This window comes from Homalodisca vitripennis, chromosome 5, assembly GCF_021130785.1.
Source record: "Homalodisca vitripennis isolate AUS2020 chromosome 5, UT_GWSS_2.1, whole genome shotgun sequence".
In the NCBI taxonomy this organism is placed as follows: Eukaryota; Metazoa; Arthropoda; class Insecta; order Hemiptera; family Cicadellidae; genus Homalodisca; species Homalodisca vitripennis.
In genome coordinates, this window is record NC_060211.1 from 32,053,095 (window position 1) to 32,079,478 (window position 26,384).

The 26,384-nt window shown below is 34.1% G+C and overlaps 1 protein-coding gene across 3 annotated transcripts; it reads left to right on the plus strand.

The window, feature by feature from the left end:
- Positions 1 to 14,721: 14,721 nt before the first annotated feature.
- LOC124361946 lies at positions 14,722 to 25,754 on the plus strand. 3 transcript variants are annotated; one of them, XM_046816029.1, is made up of 3 exons: positions 14,722 to 15,072; positions 16,909 to 17,236; positions 22,652 to 22,788. In XM_046816029.1, the coding sequence occupies exons 1-3, from the start codon at positions 14,982 to 14,984 to the stop codon at positions 22,653 to 22,655; spliced, it is 423 nt and encodes a 140-aa protein (XP_046671985.1). In that variant the 5' UTR covers positions 14,722 to 14,981; the 3' UTR covers positions 22,656 to 22,788. The 3 variants fall into 3 exon arrangements, with proteins under 3 accessions (XP_046671985.1, XP_046671987.1, XP_046671986.1); XM_046816031.1 differs by lacking the exon at positions 16,909 to 17,236 and adding an exon at positions 25,611 to 25,754 and having other exon boundaries at positions 14,724 to 15,072; positions 22,652 to 22,973; XM_046816030.1 differs by lacking the exon at positions 22,652 to 22,788 and adding an exon at positions 25,611 to 25,754 and having other exon boundaries at positions 14,725 to 15,072.
- The last annotated feature ends 630 nt before the right edge of the window (positions 25,755 to 26,384 follow it).

Genomic DNA, 26,384 nt, shown 5'->3' on the forward strand with positions numbered 1-26,384 from the left:
GTTCCATAATTACTGGCACGGGAAGTTTTTAGTTCTATCCTTTAATGTTATTGGTCTTCTTTGAGACGTGATTTAATAATTCCGAGAGTTTCTGGAACTGGCACATTTGTAAATAGACTTTCGACTCAAAACTTACCAGTTTGTCAGTTTCAGTCAACTTTAGGGATTTTGACTTCTCTACGAAATCCCTGGAATTTTTGATGAAAGAGTCAGTTTTTCCTACCAATGGTGTTAAGATGTCCAAGAGGACTTTAGACAATTCCCTGCAAGGTGAATCACGAGAACTAATGGATGGGCCGGAGAGGGATGGTAGGTTTGTGGATTTTGGGAAGGCCATACATATGTGGGGATTTTGGAGTGGTGAGGAGTTAATTTAGATCTAAATTTATCTGAAAAAAAATTCTTTATGTTTTCTTAAGGTGTTTGCTACTTTGCGTTCAAATGAATCAGTCGGGTCTTTATTTAAAACTGTATAATTTGCCAGTATTTAAAGTTTCCGCAATCTTTTCTTTATACGCTACTGAGTCAAGTACCACAGTAGCGTTGCCTTTGTCGGCAGGTAAGATTTTGACCGTGTCATCTTTCCCAAGGATCGACCTGGCCTTTTTCTCCTCTATTGTCAATTGGGTTTTGTGGGAGGAATTTTCTGAGTAAAAGACTGGCCTCGCAGCGGAAGCGGTCACCCTGTTCCTCAGGTAACTGTGAAACAGCCGACTCAATTCCAGTTACGAAATCCAGTGCCTTTAACCGATTTTTGTGCCACAGAAAAGTTTAAACCCTTGGATAATACTGATATTTCCGCTTCATTCAGGAATTTCGAAGAGAGATTGATTACGTTTTTTATTATTTGCATCCGTATTCACGTTGCCATCCTTAGGCAAATCACATTTCTTAGGCCTAATTTTTTCCAGTTTGGAGATTTTCTTTTTCTTATCTGTTTCAGAATTTTTTATACATCTATTTTGGATGCTTTCGAGAATGTTGTTGAATTCTGTTACCGATCAGTGTTTTAATTCAGTTTTTTTTTTTTACACTCAATACTATTTTTGGAGGAGGTATTTTTCACGATGATGATATGCAATTCTTTCTTTAAGTAAAGATTTAGAAGCAAAGACAAAATTTTACTGGCTTTCCTATGGATGGAAGGAGTTTTTAGAGTTAACCCTTATAGGCAAAAGTCTTAAACCTTTAAAGAAAGTATTAATGGATTTATGTGTTTAGTAATTTCGATGCAAGCTCTCAAGGGTTTTTGACCGGACGATTGTGCCAGGATTTTTTTCCGGAATTTTGAAGGAACAGATTTTTCCCGGACATTTGCCATCGTTAAGTGAAACACAGAAACACAGTAACACTACGTTTCGAGATCTGCAATCTGATCTCTTCTTCAGGTAAAGAACTAACCTAATACATATTACAAACTAGGTTAAAATAAACAAATCTTACTAAAGCGTTGTGGCACGCTGAGTCAGGAATCACAACTACATGTTGTATGTGTTTCACTAACACTAAAGAACATGCACTTAATAAAAAACTATAAAAAACTAATCAAAACACTAACATTAAAAAACTACGGAATACAGGTCACAATATGTCTTCACTGTCTACTAACCATCTACGACTGACCAGAGGGGGAGCCAATGGTAATCGTGACGGCCGGCTAAAACAAGATGGCGGAAATACAAAGGAAGGGAACAGGAATGGGCCCTTTGGCCCTTATTATTATTGGTTCATGCGAGATGAACTTCTTAAAACCATATTGTGTGACTCGCATTGGTTTATTGCAAATATCCGATCCGTATCACTTTTGGTATTCTCTTTAGTTCATTTTTTAGAATTGGCAACCAAATCTCGACTGATGGTTGACTGATTGGTTGGTTGCCAATTTAATGTATGTTGCCTCAATTAATTTCCCTTTTGAAGAAATGTGGTTCCCGATGTATTATGTGGGCTTCATCCCAATTCATATGATGGTCTTCGATGGTCTTGTGCAATGCAATTTTTGACTTTTCTGTGAAACCCTTCTCGTGTTTTCTTTGTGTTCTTTTACTTTTATCCTTGTTTAGTGGTCTTTTTTGTCTCGCCTATGTATTCCCTATTGCAGCTACATTTTATACTGTAAACACAGTTTTTTGGAATCCTGTGTGCCATTTTTTGGTTTTGTTTTTACGAGACTTACTAAGAGTGTTGTGTGTTTTAAAAACGCGGTTCTAATGTTGTACTTTCTACCTACTCTTCTAATTTTCTCCGATAATCCCGGCACATAAGGGATTGACATAAACGCAAATTTATCACAATTCTGTTTTTCTGACTCAGGAATGAACTTATTACTTCTGGTTCGTTTGCACTTATTAATTACTAATTGAGGATATCCATTGCTTCTGAGATCCGATTCAATTTTCTTAAATTCTTCTTTTAGTCCATCTTTATCTGAGCACAAGCTCTTTGCTCTATCAAACAACGAGTAGGCTACTCCTTCTTTGACAGATTTTTGATGGTTGGATTGATAATTTAAATATTTTCCATGTGTGTGTTATCTTTCGAAAAAAACGTTGTCTTAAGGACATCCCTATCTCTTAATACACACACATCCAAAAAGGGAAGCTTGTTGGACTTGGGACTTCCACATTGTGAGGCGGATGAAGGAGAAATACTATTAATGTGATTCATGGAATGTCTTCCATGAGAAAACAATACAAAGGTATCATCCACAAATCCACCAAATCTTCGGTTTGATTCAAAAAATTATTTAATTCAATGTTCGAATTCCTCCATGAGATATTGGCGAAAATAACAAAGGTATCCACAGTTTACCTCCACCAAATCTTCGTTTGAACTGAGCTGAAGCCAAAGTTTCGTTCTATCCTTTAATTTTGGTCCATAAAGATATTGGCGAAAATAGGATCCGCATTGGAGAACCCATTTGACCGTTTGACGGTAAATTTTTTTCTAACTCAAAATATTGCATTGAGTGCATAGTTCTAAAGTTCCATAATTTGACTGCACGGGAAGTTTAGTTCTATCCTTTAATGTTTGTCTTCTTTGAGACGTAGGATTTGTATTATGGAAAGGCATAATTCCGAGAGTTTCTGGAACTGGTGGCACATTAATGTAAATAGATCTAAATTTTCGACATCAAAACTTACCAGTTTGTCGTGTTTTCTTAAGGTGATTTTGACTTTCTACGAAATCCTGGTATTTTTGATGGGTCTTTTTCCTAAAACTGGTATGTATTTCCCAAGTTTCCGCAATCTTTTTTTAGACATTCCCTGCAAGGTGAAATCACAGGAACTAAGATGGGACGAGAACTTTGGTAGGTTGTGGTTTTTGGGTTAAGGCCATACATATGGGGGATTTTGGAGTGGTGAGGAGTTAATTTAGATCTAAATTTATCTGAAAAAAAATTCTTTTGTTTTCTTAAGGTGTTTGCTACTTTGCGTTCAAATGCACAGAAAATTTAATTGAGATATTACTGATATTTCCGTTATTTTCTTATTAATTCTTTTTTGCAATCTTTTTCTTTAGGCACGTCTGCTCTAGTCAAGTACCACAGTAGCGTTGCCTTCTGTCGGCAGATTTTGACCGTGTCATAATTTCAAGGATCGACTGGCCTTGTTTCTTTCGAAAAATTGGGTTTTGAATTTTTTAATACAACACTGGCTCAAAAAAGGGAATTTTGGAGGAGGTCACCCTTTTTCACGATGATGATAAGCAGAATTCTTTAATGTTTTAAGTAAAGATTTAGAAGTCATCCTTGAGACAAAAATTTTACTGGGCTTTCCTCCACTATCATTCAGGTTTCGAAGAGGAGATGATTACGTTTTTCATTATTTCCTCATACATTTGGCAAAAATGCTAGGCCTAATTTTCAGTTGGAAATGATTTGTGTCTTATCTGTTAATTTAGATGCAACTCTCATTTTGGATGCTGTTCGAGAATGTTCCGGAGTTGAATTCCTGTACCGAGAATCAATTCTTTGTTTGAAGGTTATTTTTGGAGGAGGATTTTTTTTCACGATGTTTCCGGGATATTTGCATAATCGTTAAGTAAATATTAGAAACAAAATTTTACAGTTTGCTTTCCTACTTTTTGATCTTTTGACTTAACCCTATAGGCAATGGTCTTCCCTAAGACATAATTGCAAGAAAAGTTAAATGATTAAACGAATGTGTTTAGTTAAGATTGTCGGTCTTTGATTTGTTTACTCGTTCCCTGAGTCCGAATCACGAGAACTACATGTTTGAATGTTTTTCACTTTAAGGAACAAAGACATTTCCGCACTAATAAGTGAAAAACTATACAAAACACTAACATCTTACTAAATGCTACGGTCAAATGAACAACGGTCACTAACTAAAATATATCGTTACTAAAAAAACAAATCTTACACGCTACTGAGGGTAGCCAATACATGCCTGACGGCCGGCTAAGACATGATGGCGGAATACCCAAGGGAACATGGCACTTAAATTTCCCTCTATAAATAAACTACGGTTCATGGTCACAACTTCTTAAAACCATCTACGACTGACCAGAGGGGGAAGCGGTCCGCTTTCGTAAAACAAGTTGGCGGAAAACAAGGAAGGGGAATTCCGTTTGATACTTTTGGTTATTCTTTGGTTCATTCGATGAACTTCTTAAACCCACCATTAGTCCGCTTTTCAGGAATTTATTGCAAATATCGATCCGTTTGATTGGTTTTTATGGTATTTTTAATGTATGTTTAGCCCTCAATTAATTAATCTCGACTTTTGAAGAAATTGTGGTATGGTTCCCGATGTATTATGTGGGCTTCCATCCCAATCATTAATTTCTTTTTTCGGACCAATGTGGTTCCCGATGTATTACGTGGGCTTCATACCAATTTTGATGTGTCTTCGGACCAACAATGGTGTTTTGACTTTTTTCTGTGAAACCCTTTCTCGTGTTTTCTTTGTGTTCTTTTTACCTTATGTATGTTTAGTGGTCTTTTTGTCTCGCCTATGTATTCCCTATTGCAGCTACATTTTAATACTGTAAACACAGTTTTTGGAATCCTGTGTGCCATTTTTTTGGTTTTGTTTTTACGAGACTTGTCTAAAGTGTTGTGTGTTTTAAACGCGGTTCTAATTGTTGTACTTTCTAACCTACTCTTCTAATTTTCTCCGATATTCTCGATAATCCAGGCACATAAGGGATTGACATAAACGCAAATTTATCACAATTCTGTTTTTTTCTGACTCAGGAAAGAATGATTCTTCTGGTTCGTTTGCACTTATTAATTACTAATTGAGGATATCCATCCATGCTTCTGAGATCCGATTCAATTTTCTTAAATTCTTCTTTTAGTCCATCTTTATCTGAGCACAAGCTCTTTGCTCTATCAAACAACGAGTAGGCTACTCCTTCTTTGACAGAATTGATAATTTGGAGTATAATTAAATATTTTCCTGTGTGTGTTATCTTTCGAAAAAACAGTTGTCTTAAGGACATCCCTATCTCTTAATACACACACATCCAAAAAGGGAAGCTTGTTTTGGACTTCCACTTCCATTGTGAGGCGGATGGAAGGAGAAATACTATTAATGTGATTCAAAAAATTATTTAATTCAATGTCTCCATGAGAAAAAAAAAATAACAAAGGTATCATCCACATAACCTCCACCCAAATCTTCGGTTTGAACTGAGCTGAGAGCTGAGCCAAAGCTTTTTCGCGCTCGAATCCTCCATAAAAGATATTGGCGAAAATAGGAGACAGTGGAGAACCCATTGCCATCCCCTCATCTTGACGGTAAATTTACCCTCTAACTCAAAATAATTGCATTGAGTGCATAGTTTCTAACAGTTCCATAATTACTGGCACGGGAAGTTTAGTTCTATCCTTAATGTTGGTCTTCTTTTTAGACGTGATTTAATAATTCCGAGTTTGGAACTGGCACATTTGTAAATAGACTTTCGACATCAAAACTTACCAGTTTGTCAGTTTCAGTCAACTTTAGGGATTTTGACTTCTCTTACGAAATCCCTGGAATTTTTTTGAAGAGTCAGTTTTTTCCTACCAATGGTGTTAAGATGTCCAAGAGGACTTTAGACAATTCCCTGCAAGGTGAATCACGAGACTAATGATGGGCCGGAGATGGGTAGGTTTGTGGATTTTGGGAAGGCCATACATATGGGGGATTATTTGGAGTGGTGAGGAGTTAATTTAGATCTAAATTTATCTGAAAAAAATTCTTTATGTTTTCTTAAGGTGTTTGCTACTTTGCGTTCAAATGAATCAGTCGTCTTTATTATTTAAAAACTGTATATTTGCCAGTATTTAAAGTAAAGTTCCCGCAATCTTTTCTTTATACGCTACTGAGTCAAGTACCACAGTAGCGTTGCCTTTGTCGGCAGGTAAGATTTTGACCGTGTCATCTTCCCAAGGATCGACCTGGCCTTTTTTCCTCTATTGTCATATCGTTTTGTGGGCCTTTTTCTTGAGTAAAAGACTTGGCCTCGCAGCGGAAGCGGTCACCCTGTTCCTCAGGTAACTGAGAAACAGCCGACTCAATTCCAGTTACGAAATCCAGTGCCTTTACCGATTTTTTGTCCACAGAAAAGTTGTTAAAAACCTTGGATAATACTGATATTTCCGCTTCATTTCAGGATTTTTGAGAGAGATTGATTACGTTTTTATTATTTGCATCCGTATTCACGTTGTATCCTTAGGCAAATCACATTTTCTTAGCCTAATTTTTTCCATTTGGAGATTTTCTTTTCCATTGTTTCAGAAATTTTTATACTATTTGGATGCTTTCGAGAATGTTGTTGAATTCATGGTACCGATCAGTGTTTTAAATTCAGTTTTTTACACTCAATACTATTTTGGAGGAGTATTTTTTCACGATGATGATATGCAATTCTTTCTTTAAGTAAAGATTTAGAAGCAGAAGACAAAATTTTATGATGCTTTTTACTTGAGAAATTTTTAGAGTTAACCCTATATTGGTCTTCAACAGCCTTACATTATGCAAGAAAGGTTAAATGATTAATTTTGTTTTGAGGTAATTAAAGCATTAAGGGTCTTCAACCTTACATTTCCGGGTCCGTAAGAAAGATTAAAAATTACTGTTGTAGTTAATTTAAGGATGCAAGCTCTCAAGGTCTTTGATTTGACGATGGAAATGGATTCTTTGTTTGAAGGTTATTTTTGACGATGGATGGTGTTAAGATGGAAGAGGATTTTTCCGGACAGTGAAACAAGAAACAGTAACACTACGTAGGAACACATTGGTAGGTTTTAGGAAAAACTGACTCTTTCATCAAAAATTCCAGGGATTTCGTAGAGAAGTCAAAATCCCTAAAGTTGACTGAAACTGACAAACTGGTAAGTTTTGATGTCGAAAGTCTATTTACAAATGTGCCAGTTCCAGAAACTCTCGGAATTAATTAAATCACGTCTCAAAGAAGACCAAACATTAAAGGATAGAACTAAACTTCCCGTGCCAGTAATTATGGAACTGTTAGAACTATGCACTCAATGCAATTATTTTGAGTTAGAGGGTAAAATTTACCGTCAAGATGAGGGGATGGCAATGGGTTTCTCCACTGTCTCCTATTTTCGCAATATCTTTATGGGCCAATTCTTTATGGAGGAAAAGCTTTGGCTTCAGCTCAGTTCAAACCGAAGATTTGGTGGAGGTATGTGGATGATACCTTTGTTATTTTTTCTCATGGAGACATTGAATTAAATAATTTTTTGAATCACATTAATAGTATTTCTCCTTCCATCCGCCTCACAATGGAAGTGGAAGTCCAAAACAAGCTTCCCTTTTTGGATGTGTGTGTATTAAGAGATAGGGATGTCCTTAAGACAACTGTTTTTCGAAAGATAACACACACAGGAAAATATTTAAATTATCAATCCAACCATCAAAAATCTGTCAAAGAAGGAGTAGCCTACTCGATTTCGTTGTTGATAGAGCAAAGAGCATCAGATAAAGTGGACTAAAAGAAGAATTTTAAGAAAATTGAATCGGATCTCAGAAGCAATGGATATCCTCAATTAGTAATTAATAAGTGCAAACGAACCAGAAGAATCATTCCTGAGTCAGAAAAACAGAATTGTGATAAAATTTGCGTTTTGTCAATCCCTTATGTGCCGGGATTATCGGAGAAAATTAGAAGAGTAGGTAGAAAGTACAACACATTAGAACCGCGTTTAAAACACACACACTCTTAGACACAAAAATCCTCGTAGAAAACAAAACAAAAAATGGCACACAAATGGCACACAGGATTCCAAAAAACTGTGTTTTACAGTATAAATGTATAAAAGGGAATAGGGAATACATAGGCGAGACAAAAAGACCACTAAACATAAGGATAAAAGAACACAAAAGAAAACACGAGAAAGGGTTTCACAGAAAAGTCCAAAAATTGCACACCATTGTTGGTCCGAAGACCATCATAGATGAATTGGGATGAAGCCCACATAAATACATCGGGGAACACATTTCTTCAAAAGGAATTGAGGCAATTATACATTAAATTGGCAACATACAATTAATCAAAACCATCAGTCAAGATCAGTTGCATCGCTTTGGTTGCCAATTCTAAAAAATGAAACTAAAGAGAATACCAAAAGTATCAAACGGATCGGATTGCAATAAACCAATTTGTCGGATAAACCAATGCGAACAATATGGTTTTAAGAAGTTCATCTCGCATGAACCAAATAATAACGAAAGGGCCCATTCCTGTTTCCCCTTCCCTTGTATTTCCGCCATCTTGTTTTAGCCGCCGGTTGTTACCATTGGCTACCCCCTCTGGTCACCCCCTCGTAGAAGGTTAGTAAGAGTGAAGACATCATTGTGACACCTGTATTCGTAGTTTAGTTTAATGATTAGTGTATTGTAGTTTTGTATAGTTTTTTATTAAGTCTTTAGTGTCTTTAGTGTTAGTGAAGTTTGACATACAACATGTAGGTTGTGATTCCTGACTCAGGCGTGCCACAACGCTTTAGTAAGATTTGTTTATTTTAAACCTAGTTTGTAATTATGTATAAGGTTAGTTCTTTCTGAAGAAGAGATCAGATTGCAGATCTCGAAACGTAGAGTGTTTACTGTCACTTAACGATGCAAACTTACCGATGGCAAATGTCCTGTTTCCTTCACAATCCTTTTCCTTCACAAAATTCAAAAATAACCTTCAAACAAAGAACTGTGTATATTGTTCATTACGTCCATCCAAGCATAACTTATAGAACTTTTCTACGAACAAGATTTTCTGAAACAAAATATTTATTTTATTTACATAATTAATTTATATATATATATATATATATATATATATATATATATATATATGTATATACGTATGAAACACGAAATAACTTGATTTGATATTACTATCCCTTATCATTCACATATTGTGTAATTATGTAAATAAAAATTAATAAGAAAAAAATCTGGAACCGAAATTCTTAAATTAGAATTAGTGAAATAAATTTCGAGCAACAAAATTGTTAAATTATATATATATATAATATATATATAATTATATATATATACGTGTGTGTATATATATATATATATATATATACACGTGTGATTTTGAATTATAGCTGCTGAACAATTTCAGGCCAGTATTAAATAAGTAACGTTCATTACTCCCACCGCCAGATTGATTGCACATATTGATCCGTGTCAGTAAAGTTAGCCTGGTATTTCCAAGTTTAATTTCGTTTCTCTAAGTTAAACAAAACTAGGCAGCAAAATTACAGATTTCTTATGTTTCACACAAAAGACATTTTAATTCCTGCAATAGAAAGGATATTATAACCACAGTTCAACAATGTAATGTTATAATCGGCTGATTAGAGCAGCTAAAGTTAAAACAGCTGATTTTTGTGGCTCTTAAACAGTTCTGTCAAGTATTGAAGCTGATATTGTTTAGTACATGGCTTATTTGAATAGAATTATCTCCCTCATTTATCAACAGATTTTCTAAAACATGATATCACTGGATATGTAATTAAATCTTCTCACTAAATTTAAATAACAGTAACTGTTCTTATTAAATGTCTTTTTTAGATATGAACAACTTGTAAAACACTTATTTTTACTGCAATTAGGCCTTTAAGATGAAAAACTATGTACCACAGTTCAACTTATTACAACCAGTCGTTCTCAAATTAAAACATTATTACGTGAAAATTACAAAGTGGCGGCCATTTGGGAAAATATTGAGTTTTATAGCCAAAATATGATATTTTGATTTGTCTTTGGTCCAAGAATAATACCTAAAAAGATTGGTAGATAGTTCAGAGGCATATAAAAATGGTATAGCCCCCACTCATTCACTCACCACTATAATTTTTCAACTCCCGATATCCCAGAAAGTTGACATTTGGCACACGTATGTATGCTTCCTGACTTAAGTAGAAAAATTAAGCATTTTCATAAACATCAAGCAGCTATAGAGGTTGAAGTGGGGTTGCAAACCCTAGAAAACCCATATTTCGTTTTTCAGCTACTTGATGTCCTAGAAAGATGAAATTTGATACACAAGTATCTTACGCTTTCCAAAGACAAATCAATTTGTCATGAAAATCAGCTTATTTAACTCGAACTTATATGACTACAAGAAACATAACAATATTTTAAGATACGTTATGTATGTATGCAAAATACGTTTTCGATTGATACTACAGTGTTTCGAACACGCAGATTTATGTATAAACACATATTGATGTATTATGTATAAACATACTTATGTATAAACACATATTGATGTATAAATGTATAAAATGTTATCGATAGTAAAGATTGAACATAAGTGAATTTCCTTAAAAGTTATAATGACCTTTACCTATATGAACTGTAATATACTGTTTGTTAGGGTATTTTGTCATTTTGGAAATTATATATCTGTGAAGAAAAATTGATCAGCTGTTGAACTTGTAATTGTGTATAGTGGTAAAATATGGGAATCCAAGATATCTATCTATTCGCAATAAGAAAAATATATTGGCTCCAATGTCCAAATACGCTAATACTATACGGCCATTTTATGCTCGAGTTTGTAATTGTGCAGTATATACAATGTAGAAGTACGCCATACCACGTGTCGCGTAGTAAGGCTACGTTGAGTTACCAACGTCAGTTGTCATTACCGTCTCAGCAACTATTGATAGTACTAACTCAATGTAATGAAGCTGTAAAACACATTGCAGCTTCATTACAATATCCCTAGTGAAGCTATTACTGTGTGTTCTGTGTGAATGTTGATAATAGATTATCGTTAAAATCTAGTGATTAAACAATCTAGTGAGTGTCGGCGAACTTAAATATAGTAGGCCACTACTTAAGCAAATTAAATAGGCCAGCTGGTCCACTGAGTGAATTAGACGCCTTTGTAAGATAAGAGAAAGCACGTTCTATCAAGGGTAACCGCACAGACCAACAGACAGACAGACGGACTGCACTTTGACTTTATGACCTTAAAATTACTAAGGTTATTCCTTGAAACAAGAAGAACTTATCTACGTTAAAGTCTCTAGGATCATTCTGTCAAGAGTATTCCCACAGACCAACAGACAGACAGACGGACTGATCTTTGACTTTTTGACCTTAAAATCTATAAGGTTATTCCTTGAACCAAGAAGAACCTATCTACGTTAAAGTCTCTAGGATCGTTCTGTCAAGAGTAACCGCACAGACCAACAGACAGACAGACGGACTGCTCTTTGACTTTTTGACCTTAAAATTACTAAGGTTATTCCTTGAAACAAGAAGAACCTATCTACGTTAAAGTCTCTAGGATCGTTCTGTCAAGAGTTACCGCACAGACCAACAGACAGACAGACGGACTGCTCTTTGACTTTTTGACGTTAAAATTAATGAGGTTATTCATTGAACCAAGAAGAACCTATCTACGTTAAAGTCTCTAGGATCATTCTGTCAAGAGTTACCGCACAGACCAACAGACAGACAGACGGACTGCTCTTTGACTTTTTGACCTTAAAATCAATGAGGTTATTCATTGAAGGAAGAAGAACCTATCTACGTTAAAGTCTCTAGGATCGTTCTGTCAAGAGTTACCGCACAGACCAACAGACAGACAGACGGACTGCTCTTTGACTTTTTGACGTTAAAATCAATGAGGTTATTCATTGAACCAAGAAGAACCTATCTACGTTAAAGTCTCTAGGATCGTTCTGTCAAGAGTTACCGCACAGACCAACAGACAGACAGACGGACTGCTCTTTGACTTTTTGACGTTAAAATCAATGAGGCTATTCATTGAAACAGGAAGAACCTATCTACGTTAAAGTCTCTAGGATCGTTCTGTCAAGAGTAACCGCACAGACCAACAGACAGACAGACGGACTGCTCTTTGACTTTTTGACGTTAAAATCAATGAGGTTATTCATTGAAGGAGGAAGAACCTATCTACGTTAAAGTCTCTAGGATCGTTCTGTCAAGAGTAACCGCACAGGCCAACAGACAGACAGACGGACTGATCTTTGACTTTTTGACTTTAAAATTACTAAGGTTATTCCTTGAACCAAGAAGAATCTATCTACGTTAAAATCTGTAGGATAGTTCTGTCAAGAGTAACCGCACAGACCAACAGACAGACAGACGGACTACTCTTTGACTGTTTAACCTTAAAATCAATTAGGTTATTCCTTGAACCAAGAAAATCCTATCTACGTCAAAGTTCTATGATCGTTTTATCTACAGTTACTGCACAGATAGGCTGACCGTAGGTCTTGTTGAGTCATTGATAAAGACATTGGGTAATGTCAAATGTACACATCATATTTATATGGTTTTAATCGTTTTAAAATTCTGATGAGGCTTAATGTTCAGTCAGATTTTAGACGGAACTATGTTTAAAAATGTTGGTAAAAATTGCGCTCGTAATTTTGAAAAGAAGTACCAAACCTACAGGAGTTTCTGATGTGAGGAACCTGATTTTCTTACTACAACAGCAGATAAATTCAGACCTTAATTCAATTAAATTCAAAACAATCTTTATTTTGCCAAAAATATATACAGTTTTACAAATATATACAAAAGTTTTACAAATTATATCATAACCATCAAAACAAAAACTATAAAAACGAAATAAAGTAGGGACCCCATAGGCATTACCTGTGTTGGGGTTTCCGTCACCATGTACATACACATCAAAACACAAAACTCGACAAACTTCTGTTGGCACTTAAAAATTACTCAAGGTATAAAATACACACGTGATGAATTTTTATGTTTAGCTCATAACTGTGACATTAAGAAAGATTAAATATAAACATAATACATACTCAATAATAATTCAAAACTAACCATAGAAACCCTATAGTACAACATTTATTTTTATAGTTAACAAAATCAAGTGTTCTATCTGCTTAAACAGAGAGAGAAAAAATTAAGTATATGTATAAATTTGCTTTCATATGAATAGGATTCTCTGATCCATTTTTACACTTTTATGTATTTAATTTATTTGTGATAATCTCCAGTTTAGGGTCCGGATTTGAACTTAAGAAGTGAATTTAGTACAAAACCATAGTCGCCGCTCTCATATACGAGTACGTTGCCGTGTAATCCAACCAACTTTCATTATTGCTGATGATTTCAAACCTTCTGCTTCACTGGCAAGCCTACATTTTCGAGAGTCGTACATCTATGAAAATTAGTTATCGTTTATGTACACGATTGGGCCGCCCTCTTCTCTGGAATCTACAGTTTTTCAATTATTACTCTCCTAGGTTCCTGGTGTCTGAACTTTCCAAGAAGGTTTTTGAATTGTTCTGTATTTCACATAAATTCAAAAGCTCCTGACAATCCGTCTAAGGCTAGAGATATTTACTTTGTAGTTTATTCTATGTCTGTTTATTTGAAGTAATTCTTTTAAAGTCGGTCGAGTGTCTTCATTGTGATGGAACTCATTTAAGATTCTATTAAGGTTCAATGATCAAAACCATCCAATCAGTTTTAGTTTCCTTCCTGGGTCTTTTATTCTTGGCGTGGAAAACTTTTTGGGTAACCTATTGATTTGACTCCTTCTTTAGCTATTCTGGCACGAAACATTACCACAATCTTTCTGTACTGTATGAAACCCACGTTTTGAGTCACATTGGGGTATTTTTTTTAACAATATTTATTTATATAAATGATAGACTATTTGTAGGGCTTGGCTGTGAATAATATTTATTTTCTCTGTTGGCACTTTTTTCAGATTCAGTTGGTTGGTCAATTATTATTTACTTAACAACAATACCTCCCTGATCAAGAAAAAGGAAGTCAACTTGAGTTGACACCGAATGTTTTCACACTGGATAGTACGCTGCAGTAAAGACATCGAGCAGCGGTTCACTGACAAGACGTGATGATCTATGGTGGGAGCTGCACCAAGACAACACTGTCGGCCTTTGAATCTTTATCTCAAGAAAATGCACACTTGATGATTTATATATTTTATGATGAAATACAAACAAAAATATACTTGAAACTCCACACCATTAACTGTGTACACTTTTTTAATGACACTGATTAGAATTCAAATTTGTATAAACTTAAGCATAAATTGTATTAATGGTTTTTGAGCAATCTGCTTTATACAATTAGAAAATTTGTTGAAGATGAGATCCAAATTACGTTTTAACAACAGCAAATTAGTTTTATAATTTTTTTACAATGTACAAATGCATTTAAACCAATTTGTTACAACTTTTTGTATTTAAAGTATCAGAAATTAGCCCATTTCAGTGTAATGATATGTCAATGGCAATAAATATCTTGACTCTTGACTTTTGACTCGAAGGGGCCAACTAGCGCATGCGCACTACGCCTACGTCCCTCTGCGCATTCTGACGTCATGGCAACACAGAAGCGGTACAAGATTTAGCTGTACTACAGCTTGCAGATAGACTAGTGCTACCGGCTTTTCAGTCAGAGAGCTCGACCTCTGCGGGATATTAACGGAAATTGTTAATACTGAAATATTATCTCATGTCGGATCTTCAACAACAAACAGATGATGTACCAGGAAATTGTGAGAGCAGACTTTCGCTGGAGGATGCTGGAGATGACAGCGTCACAGGTGAATTTTAAGTTTAAAACTTTATTTTGTATTGTTAAAAATTAGTCTGTCCTCTTGGAACAAAAACGTAACTGTTTGTGTAATCACTAATGATTCAAGAGCATTTAAAAATCGAATGTTCTTTACACTTGTGAATAAAAACTTAATTAAATATTTTATCGAAGGAGGAGCTCTTCTTACTGGAAAAACAATTTTCTTTTATAGAAAATAATAGAAAATTAAATAAATCCTTCATTTTCTGAGAAGAATCATGAAAACTATTTCCAAAAATTACTAATTGGTGATCCATAGGAGTAACAGGCTAGTAAACGTAGTAAATGTTTATCAAGAATAATTACAAAACCTATACTTGTTTTAAAATCGAGTAAAATGTATATAGAGTTTGTACCGTAACTATATTTTATACTTTATTACTATAATTTAGATCCAACAATTGTTCTATTATTGATATAATAATCCTATATCAATAATGTATTATATATAATCAATATAATATATACATTATAATACAATATAATATAATCCTATATTAACATATTATTGATCTTCATATACGAACGTACTCAAAATACGGGAAACCCCTCCCCCTTGGTGGTGTAATTATTTGTTGTTCAACATGATTGTTTGTTGTTCAGAGCCGGCTATATTCATCCTGATTTTAACCCTTAATCGATATAGGCTATACCTAAAACAGTTTTATTCGCCCTTCTTTTGAACCGTGGAAGTATGGGAGCTGCCACATTTCAAATACACATTCAATCGCCTTTCAGTTTTTAATATATTTTTAATGCTTAATAAATCTCAAATTTGCTTATACTACTTCGTTTATGTAAAAATTATTCAAAACATAAAATCTTAACAAGGAAAATTCAAAAGAGTTTGGATGCATATCTTTGAAACTAGAATTAATTGCTTGGAAGAAAACAATGAATTTAAGAGCTGGCTTGTAGTAAAACGACCTTGGATTTTCCCCATATAAACTATGTTAAACCTCATACAGTTCAAGCCATTATTTTTGATCGTAACGTTATACCAGACGCACCATTTTAAAGACATTATTACTTCGCATCCAAAGTGATTACTTCTAGGTATCATGCACAAATATGCAAACAGACAGGGAAAGACATTTTTGATACAGTTTTCTTTTGCTCATGATTCACTCGCAGGCTAAAGGGTACTTATAAAAGCTGATAGAGCATATATTACGCGGCTATTAATTCAACCAGACGTAGAAGTGGATTCTGGAAGTATCACACTAAGCAACAACTAGGAGGTTGTCGTCCATTATGGTGTGCGACTGTGACTAAAAGGTAGAGAATTCTGTGGGTATTACACTACACAGCAATAAAGAGATTGTCGTCCATGTCTTCAGACCGTGACTGACATGATGGGACTGTTGTTAAATTACTTAATAATAATTTACACATTTCCGTCTATATCTTGAGACATCGTGCACGAAAACTTACGCAGGTAAACAAAAAGAAAAATTTACCAACTCTATAAGTGATATGCCTTCGCTACCGCTCAGGCAATAAGTACATTTTTGATTGGGGTTGGATAAAGTTTCATACTAACTTTTCATGATTCTCTCGTAGAGTAAGAGGTACACTTAAAATCTGATAGATTATGTGAACGATAGATTTCAAATTCTGAGTGTATACCACTAAACAACAATTTAGTTGTGACTGCTGTAAGTGACCGTGAGTGAATTCACATTACACTAAGCACCCACCAGGAGGACATCATCCATTACAACAGTGTTAGTATGAATGTTTACATTCGTAAATAAAATTTGACATTATGAGATATCTGATCTTATGTGTTTCTTATTTTTAGATGAGAATGTAACAGAATATTGTCCAGAACATTCGCCTCTACTTGCTTCTGGTAACAAAGATCGGAATGACGACTTGGGGTGTTGCTGGTGGAAAATCATAAGGAACTGTTTGTGTCCATGGACCGTACCTCGTAAAAACTCACAGCCCACTGAGACCTCCAGCGTTTCAGAGGTAAAAGATGAAAGCGGCGATGACAATCTGAGTGTCAACTCGTGCGTCCCTTGTATGTATTCGTATGGGATACCTGAGCCACCAGTGTACATCCCTCCGGCACAACCCGAGGTGCCAAATCCAGAGATACCTCCCCAAATGCCGCCCCAGGGGTGGTAAGTTTGTCATTTTTAGTACTTTCAGTACCATAGCTTACATGCCGAGCGAGTTTAATCTAGTTTAACATCGTATGCGAGTGCAAGAACAATGTAGATATGTTCTTGCCAAGGGTGTTTATGCAAGAAAAATGTCTATATTTAATATTACGTACGATAGCAAGAATAGTGTCGATATTTAATATTACGTACGATATCAAGACCAGTGTCGATATTTCATATTACTTACGAGAGCTAGAACGTTTTTGAGGTTTAGGGTTATATTTGTGATCCTATTAGTATCTGCAACGTAATTCAAAATAGATTCACAAAGTAAAATTGTAAATAATAAAACATTTATTTTAAATAGACATTTTATAACGAAATTATCGTAAAACAGGATTTAATAAATAAACATATATGTAAAATATAACCAAATTACAATTCATAAAATGTATTGCTTTAAACTTTTTTTACTTCGTAGAGCCTTTTAACAGAAACGCAGTTTTCATCAGACATCTCGCCAACTGTTTGTTTCTTATTTAGTAGCTGATATTTTACCCACAAAAATCCAAACGGACCAATAATTTATAAGTTTTTTTCACTTTTTTATGTTTATGGTTAATCTTAAACACTATTTAACAAAAAATGAACTCATACTGCTGTAGTATTTTTAGTACGATAAAAATGTAAAGAAACTAAAGCATAATTTCCAAATAAAACTGTTAATAATCTGCTCAACAATGAAAAAAACATCAGAGCCTCTGCCTCGAAAACATTTAACTTGGTATATAAGGTACTATTGTACAAAACAATCAAACTATTAGATATATTACATAGTGCTAAAGATAATATGTCTTGAACGTATAAAGAAGAAACTTTAGAGCTGTAAAGATTAGATAAAACGGAAGCCTTACAAATCACATACAAGTGAGTCATTTAAAATAATTTCATTGAATCTTATGTACACAATATACCAAAACCGGATGTTTCTGTTCGAATCTATAAATTCTCAAATGGAAAACTATATAAAATAGTATTTATATTTAAAGACGAGGAGAAAGATTTACTTCTACATATCAGAACAAAAATTAATGACACTAGCGCACTCATTATCTGTATTGAAGATCCTTTAAAAGATGTAACACATAACCTGCCAAAATATTACTGTCACCAAAAATAAACATTAAAAAGGCAAAGTGATATTTCAGACTGATATATAGATTACGATTCTATAATTCCATACTAGTTGTTAAGTTAAAAATACAAAATGTCAATTAGTCCGCTCATTATCTCACTTACATAATTAATTATATGTAATTAAACGGCCTAGTAAGCTTAAAAGGGGGTTCGGTATGCCCTATCCTTCCCATGTTAATTTGGCCAATTTTATGTACCTTTTTCTCAGAAACCTTTAAAGCTATCATCATCAAACTTTAGGACACTACTATTTAGACCTTTGTTAACATTTAGAGCGGAAGACATTATAAAAATCTATTTTAAATTTTTATTAAAAAAAATTATAATTATAAATTATTTTACAAAAAATTAATAAATTTTTTATTTACAACAAATTAAATAAAAACTTCTTTTTTTAACTTTGTTCCGCTCTAAATGTTATCAAAGGTCTAAATAGTAGTGTCCTAAAGTTTGATGATGATAGCTTTAAAGGTTTCTGAGAAAAAGGTACATAAAATAGACCAAATTAACATGGGAAGGATAGGGCATACCGAACCCCCTTAAACGGAGTAGGTTACAAACTTCAGCCTTGTGAGAGATATAGAGGTCCCTGTAGAGTACAGAAAGCATGTAATATCAATCCCATTAACTTATGCAAGCAACATTTTCCTTATGTGCCCATGGCGCTATAACACATTATAATCGTTTTAAATGTGATTTTAGGTGGTTAAGACCTTTAATATTTGTGAAGTAGTACCAATGAAATAATATAATATTCATTATTTATAAAATTAAAAACTCTAAATAATAAAATAAAATAGCGCCCAGCCGGTAGACAGCTATGACAAGTTCCAAGAAGAAAATATCACAAGTTGTTTTAGGTGGGTTGTGTGTGTGTGTGTGTGTGTGTGTGTGTGTGTGTGTGTGTGTGTGTGTGTGTGTGTGTGTGTGTGTGTGTGTGTGTGTGTGTGTGTGTGTGCGCGCGCGCGCGTGTTCAAAGTTCAAAATCACTTTATTCAGGAAAAATACAATACAATTTCATACATACACTTTCATCCCCCAACGCGTGCGGGGGAGCAGTTGGTGCCCAGATCCTTATTTAAAGTAACTAATCATTACTACATACCGTAAAATTTAGAGCGAAAGAACACATATTACATTTCATGCATAATTATTCGAATTCATAGTTTTACAAATAATTATATTAACAATGCATACTAATTAATATACTAATAACTTTGATAAATAAATATAATAACAATTAATATAATCAAAAACATATTAACAATCCATATAAATAAATAAATTCATACATTTACAGAGCAAGCAAACAGTGCATAACATAATAATAAATCAAATAAAAACAAACTATAATACAGATACATAGGGTCAACCAGGCCAGACTCAGTGATAATACAAGTGCAATAAATAGCTATATAACAAATAAATATATATACACATTACAATAAGATAACATTCACAACTATATACTATATAACAAAGACAAGACATTTCGTCACACCAATAATTTTATCAATCAAGAGGTAAGTTCTTGACACATTCCAGAGCTTTTAATTTTACCTTAGGTTTCCTTTAAAAAATAATGGTCTGCTCACAATGCAGCAAGAAATTGTTGTATATTTTAGGACCCATATAATAAAATTGATGCCGACTCGATTCCTTGGTTACAAACGGAATTTTTAGTAATAAGTTCTGACTAGATCTTGTCACTCTATTATTTTCCCTAAATTCAAATTGACCAATAAACTTTTGAACAAACAATATTACAGAGTATTGTGTGTGTGTGTGTGTGTGTGTGTGTGTGTGTGTTTGTGTGTGTGTGTTTTGTGTGTGGTTAAAATGGGTAAAGCCCTGGATAATCCTCGTACTTGTGACTAGTCGAGATCGCTTCAGATTTTTTACTTATGTAAAAAAATGATAATAACAACGTATTATCGTACAATATTTGGGGGGGGGGGGTAGATAGCGTTTGCGTTTTTTTTTTTCTTAGAATAATCCACTACCAGTTTTGATACAGAATTCTGTATGATAAATACGATATGATTTAAATATCAACAGTATTCATTTATGATGCATAAAATAAAATGCACGAGTTAAACTGAAAGTATTATAACAGTTAATAAATTGTCGACAGCGCTTCTTACATCGTCTTCTATGCACATTAAAGTGGCCTGTGTGGTAACATTTTCCCAGTAGCCTAATTGGTATCAAATTTAAAATTTATATAAAGTTAATTTTAATATTTTAATTTCATTATTAATCTGCAACTACCTTATCATTTGGTGACATGTAGTCGTCAGTTGAAAAGTCAAATGAAAACATAATTGATTGAGACCTAACAATAGCTTGTTGTCTGTTAAATTAAAGAAAACGGTAATACAATTAATATATTATATAATTTGTTGTGAATTGAACAGCGTCATCACTACTACAGCCCAATGTTAATGTAGATCATTTGTAGCAATTAATATATGAAAAATGCCATTAGCTTCATAAGCAATACAAATTTCTTCGTTTATTATAAGAGAAAGCTATCTGCTACGGTTAATTACGGAAAGTGCGGTTAATTAGTAATCAGGGGAATAAGTAACCTCCCATAATTTTACTATTATGTACGTGACAATGAGCAAGTAGAGGTGAATATTTTGGACAATATTCTATCACATTCTCAGCTAAAAATAAGAAACACATAAAATAAGATATCTCAAAATATCAAATTTTTATAAACGTTGTAACCATTGGTCGTACCAGCAAGAGCAATCACAGGTCAAATGGATGACTTTCTCATCGCTGTTTAAAGTAATCTGACAGAAGTGACATTTTGTCAGTCAAAACAACTTAATATTTATAGTTATATGATACCTGAGTGACAGCCTTGGCCAATGTTCAGAAAAATCCGATAGAGGTACCGTGTGTGTACCGTTGGAAACTTCAAAGAAATCGATTATGTTTTGTAGGTATGAAGTTTCATGCAAAAATCTGAATTCTGAAGCTCAATCCAATCTCGAGATATTGTTCGGAAATTTATTATTTGCTGATATTCATCCAAATCTCATGGAGAGCTATTACTCACATTGAACTCTATATTGCCTATGTAAAAAAGAAGTTTCCTGTAAATTTCAAGTCTATAACCCAAGTTGTATTCAAGAGATCCAGCAAAGTACTGATGCAAATTGAATATCTGGCGTTCTCTGAGTAATATGAAGCTATGAAAACTTTTAACATTATCGTTCAACTTGTTCTCGACATATCGTATATACAAATTAGGCTTCGTCAACTCACCGACAAACCCCATAAAGGAGTAAGCACCATCATCGAACTTGTGTTGCCTATGCGAAAGTAATCTTCATTTTGAATTTTAAACTCAATAGCTCAATTCGTTCTCCAAACATCGCGCACGTATAATACCGACCGACAGACAGAAACAGAAAGTAAATTTAGCCGGCCCTTATTGTGATAGGCTTCGCTAATGCTAAGCCAATACGTATAATGTTTAAAAGGTTTTGAATAAAGTTTCTTACTCTCTTCTCTCATTATTCTCTCGCGGCAGACTACGAAAGATACTGATAGAATATAAATTATCAACCAAAAGTAGATAAGGATTCTGAAAGTGACTGACAGGATGTGAATTCTGGAATATTACACAAAGCAATTATGAGGAGGTTATTGTCCAATGTGACTTACGACTGTGAATGCTCTATGTCGGACAGGATGTGAATTCTGGAACATTGCACTAAGTAACAATGAGGAGGTTGTCCAATGTGACTTACGACTGTGAAAGCTCTATGTGACTGTCAGGATGTGAATTCTGGAATATTACACTAACTAACAATGAGGAGGTTGTCCAATGTGACTTACGACTGTGAAAGCTCTATGTGACTGTCAGGATGTGAATTCTGGAATATTACACTAACTAACAATGGGGAGGTTGTCCAATGTGACTTACGACTGTGAATGCTCTATGTCGGACAGGATGTGAATTCTGGAACATTGCACTAAGTAACAATGAGGAGGTTGTCCAATGTGACTTACGACTGTGAAAGCTCTATGTGACTGTCAGGATGTGAATTCTGGAATATTACACTAACTAACAATGAGGAGGTTGTCCAATGTGACTTACGACTGTGAAAGCTCTATGTGACTGACAGGATGTGAATTCTGTTAGATTACACTAAGCAACTATGAGGAGTACGTGATATTTTGAGATATCTAATCCTATGTGTATCTAATTTTCAGGTGAGGATGTAACTGAGTATTTTCCAGAATTTTCACCTCTACCTAATCCTAGACACAAGAATGGTCGGGATGAAGACTCAGGGTGTTGTTGGTGGAAAACCATAAGGAATTGTATGTGCCCATGGTTTGTACGTCGTGAACAATCATATCCTACACAGACCTCCAGCTGTTGGAAGTTTAGAGATGGAAGCGGCGATGACAATTTGTATATGTACTTCCCGTGTTCTGCACCGTTGGAGACTTCACTACCAGTGTACCTCCCTCCGGCACAACCCGTGGTGCCAAACCCGCAGATACCTCCCCAACTCCCTCCCCAGGGACGGTGAGTTCTGTCATTGCTACCCTTTCAGTTCCTTGAGCATATTAATCGAGCTAGTTTTTATTTAGTTAAACATCGTATACCAGAGCAAGAATAGTGTTATATTACATAGTATTGCTAGTCGAGGTTTAAACTTGTACTTGCTATTTTATTACTTTTTTGAATGTGATTCAAAATATATTATGTACACAAACTAAAAATGTAATTAGAAAAAATATTTTAAGAAGTAATCACTGAGATTGTTTACTAAAAATGATAAATTAAAAATGTTTATTTCTTTACAGTTTTAACCCCCCAGGAAAACACATTAGAACTATTTTACTATTTACATGTAATTTTACATGTGTATGTACATACGTTTGGTAATGCAGAATCTCGAACACGTAACTTTGGCACATAAATTTTAGTATGGTGTAAAATATATAACATTGTATATTGATAGTAAAGATTGAAAATAAGTGAATTACCATAGAAGTCGTAATGCCCAGTATAAACGTAATATAATATACTGATACAAGCTGTTTGTTACGGTTTTTGCAGTTTGGAGGTTATATGTGTGAAGAAAAGCTGTTGAAATGCTGACTATGTTTACTAGTAACAAAATATGAAATAATAAAAAAACTTTTTCATACTAAATGAAAAAATCCAAGAAATCTGTCTACTTAAAACAAGAAAAATAGATTAGGTACATTGTCCTAAACATATAATAACTAAACGGACATTTTCAGGGCCGTACTAAGTTTTTTCGGGCCCCGTCATGTCCCGCCACCGCGCCTTCGTCCCCCCCCCTCCAGTAATCCCATTGACATCTCATTATTTTGTTATAAAAGTAAGATTCAGTAGTAAGTTACAGTTATTAGATTAAGCTATCTCGTCCGCCAACACGGTTCCCTCAAATATACGTGTGGCGGGGCCTGGCCCAGGCCCCCAGAGAGCCCGGGCCCCGGTAAAATCGTCCGATAAAAGTCGGTATGAGTACGGGCCTGGACATTGTATTGCTAGTCTGTAAAGCGCTTGAACAGTGAATCTGTACAGGGTAAGACAGACAAAATATCCACGATGTTTACCGGCTGAACCAAGAAACTTACCTTCTACGTTTTAACAAAAACTCTATATTTCGACCCCAAAGAATTCGGGAAATATTTTTTAACATCCTAAAATACCCCAAAATAGAACTTTAGGAGGGAGGGGTAGGAGTTGTTATTGACAGATTTTCTAACGTAAAGGGTTCGAGCCACTTACCATTTTGAGAAAAAAGTTTAAATTTATTCGCTTTTTGTACGTAGGTTGTTCCAAAATGTCAAAGTTTGCTATGGTTTCACAGTTTCTTTGCTGTTACCTCGTTCAACATTTTATTAAATCCAAATTTTTTCTCTTTCTAAAATATGATACAGTTGTCAATTTTCAGGAAATTGCCACTTTTGTTATAATAGTTCAAATTTAGGACATTTCAAACTCGTAATATATAAGCCATTCAAATAGCAAGGTATGACCTTCATTACATTCATTACATGTATCAATAGCTCTCTTAAAAACTACATTTTGTTGTACGTACAATTTGATATTATCTTGGATGCTTGAGAAATGGCATCGAAAATACTATTTTTATATTAATATTTCTGATTAATTGTAACTAAATTAAGTCCACTTTTTTACAAAGAAATGTAATGGTTATAAACAAATTCTTCTAGTAAGGTTCAGGTGTGGACTTTCTAAATTCTATCACGCCAACATTGATGGTTATTTACCATCAGTGTTGTGTGAATCAAACATCCAAACTAATAATACATCTTCAATGTGTTATTTAGAGATGACAGCCACATGTGAAATCTACCTTAATTCCGACTGAGCTGGAAGGGATATTCAGAAATATAATTAGTTTACATCTAAACGCTATTTTTAGATTTATCGATATTTTTTATTTTTTGTATCAGAAACGAACCTCTCTTTTTTGTGTTTTCTCGTTTAAATACTCAAAAAGTATAAAACCCAGTAGAAAAATATCCCTTTTGGCTTAGTAAGAAAGGTAGATTTCGTAAGTGGCTCTTGAAATGTCAAACTAAACGTGCATTATTACTTGAAATGTTTATTCTTCACAACAGTGATGGCTCAATAACTCTCAAGGTTGACATAATGATATACTCGTAACACTCAAATATTTAGATACTCCATCATCTTGAAACTTTACAAGACAAAAATCGATATAATTATAAAAATTGGTTATAAATACGTGTAGTTAGTTTAGTTATTATCAATCCGAAATTATGCTCGTAAACATATTCACTTTTAATTATCTGATTGTGTACGTTGCAAAACCACTGAACGGCCACCATCTTGAAACCTTAACAGTTATTTTAATTTTCCTTGAAACGTTCATAAAAAGATATAATTTAAATGAAAACAAAGAATCGTTTGGATACAAATTTTTTTAAACAAGTCAACCATAGTAGTATTTACAAAAATCAGGGCTTAAAAGTTGTTTTAAATAATTCTTATGGAATTAAACTCAAAGTAGTTACACAATCGCCGCTTCTTAACGTTCTGAATTGAACGATCTCCCTTTCTCAAAAGTCTTGTTAATTTTCTCACAATCTGTTATAAACTGTATGGACTAATTTTAACAGATATTATGTTTTCCAGATGACAAGGCTTGGCAATACTTGTGACTCGTCAAGATCGCTTCATGTATGTAGTTCCTCTAACAAAGGAGTACATAATTCACACATAACGTATTTTTGTACAATATTTTCTGTTGTTTCTCAAATAAAGTCTGTTGTAATGGAATGCGTATATCAATATTAACCTATAACTTATACATTTTTTATGACCAACTAGTTTTTAAACAGATTATTATTAAATTTATTATTATGATAAGGACATTTTGACAGTCGTCATTTAACTATAGCGTTGCTCGAAATAATGTCAATAATGCTAGTTTAGAAACATTGGTTCAAAAACTGTTTCTTGTTAATATCCATTTATCCATTTACATGATATTACTTGATGGGTATTAACTGCTAGTAGTAATATAAATTAACATTAAATGAGATTAACTCGTGTTTTTATTAGATTATAACAATATATAAACTGAAAATTGAGTGAGAGGATAGTGGCCAAACAAACCATCAGAACTAAAGGAAATATTTCTAAAAATAAGACTAACAATATTTCAGGCAGGACTTTCTTTGCCACAAATTCACTCTGTGTTTACTTCACAAAAACGTTATGGCATATCTATTTACCAACCTATAACTTATAAATAAAATTGAGTCGATAAATGTTTTGCTAAACGCTAATCTCGAGAACTGCTGGACCGATTAAACTAATTTTCTTTTACATTTGTAGAAGTCGTCGGAAGGATTGTATGAAATAAATTATCCTTCCGCAACAGTTTTCCGGAATAATTTAGAATTC

Excerpts from the sequence above, each read along its gene's own strand:
- LOC124361946 (XM_046816029.1), top strand. The coding sequence starts at position 14,982 with ATGTCGGATCTTCAACAACAAACAGATGATGTACCAGGAAATTGTGAG. Across the intron at positions 15,073-16,908 it reads TGGAGATGACAGCGTCACAG|ATGAGAATGTAACAGAATAT; the intron begins GTGAATTTTAAG and ends TCTTATTTTTAG.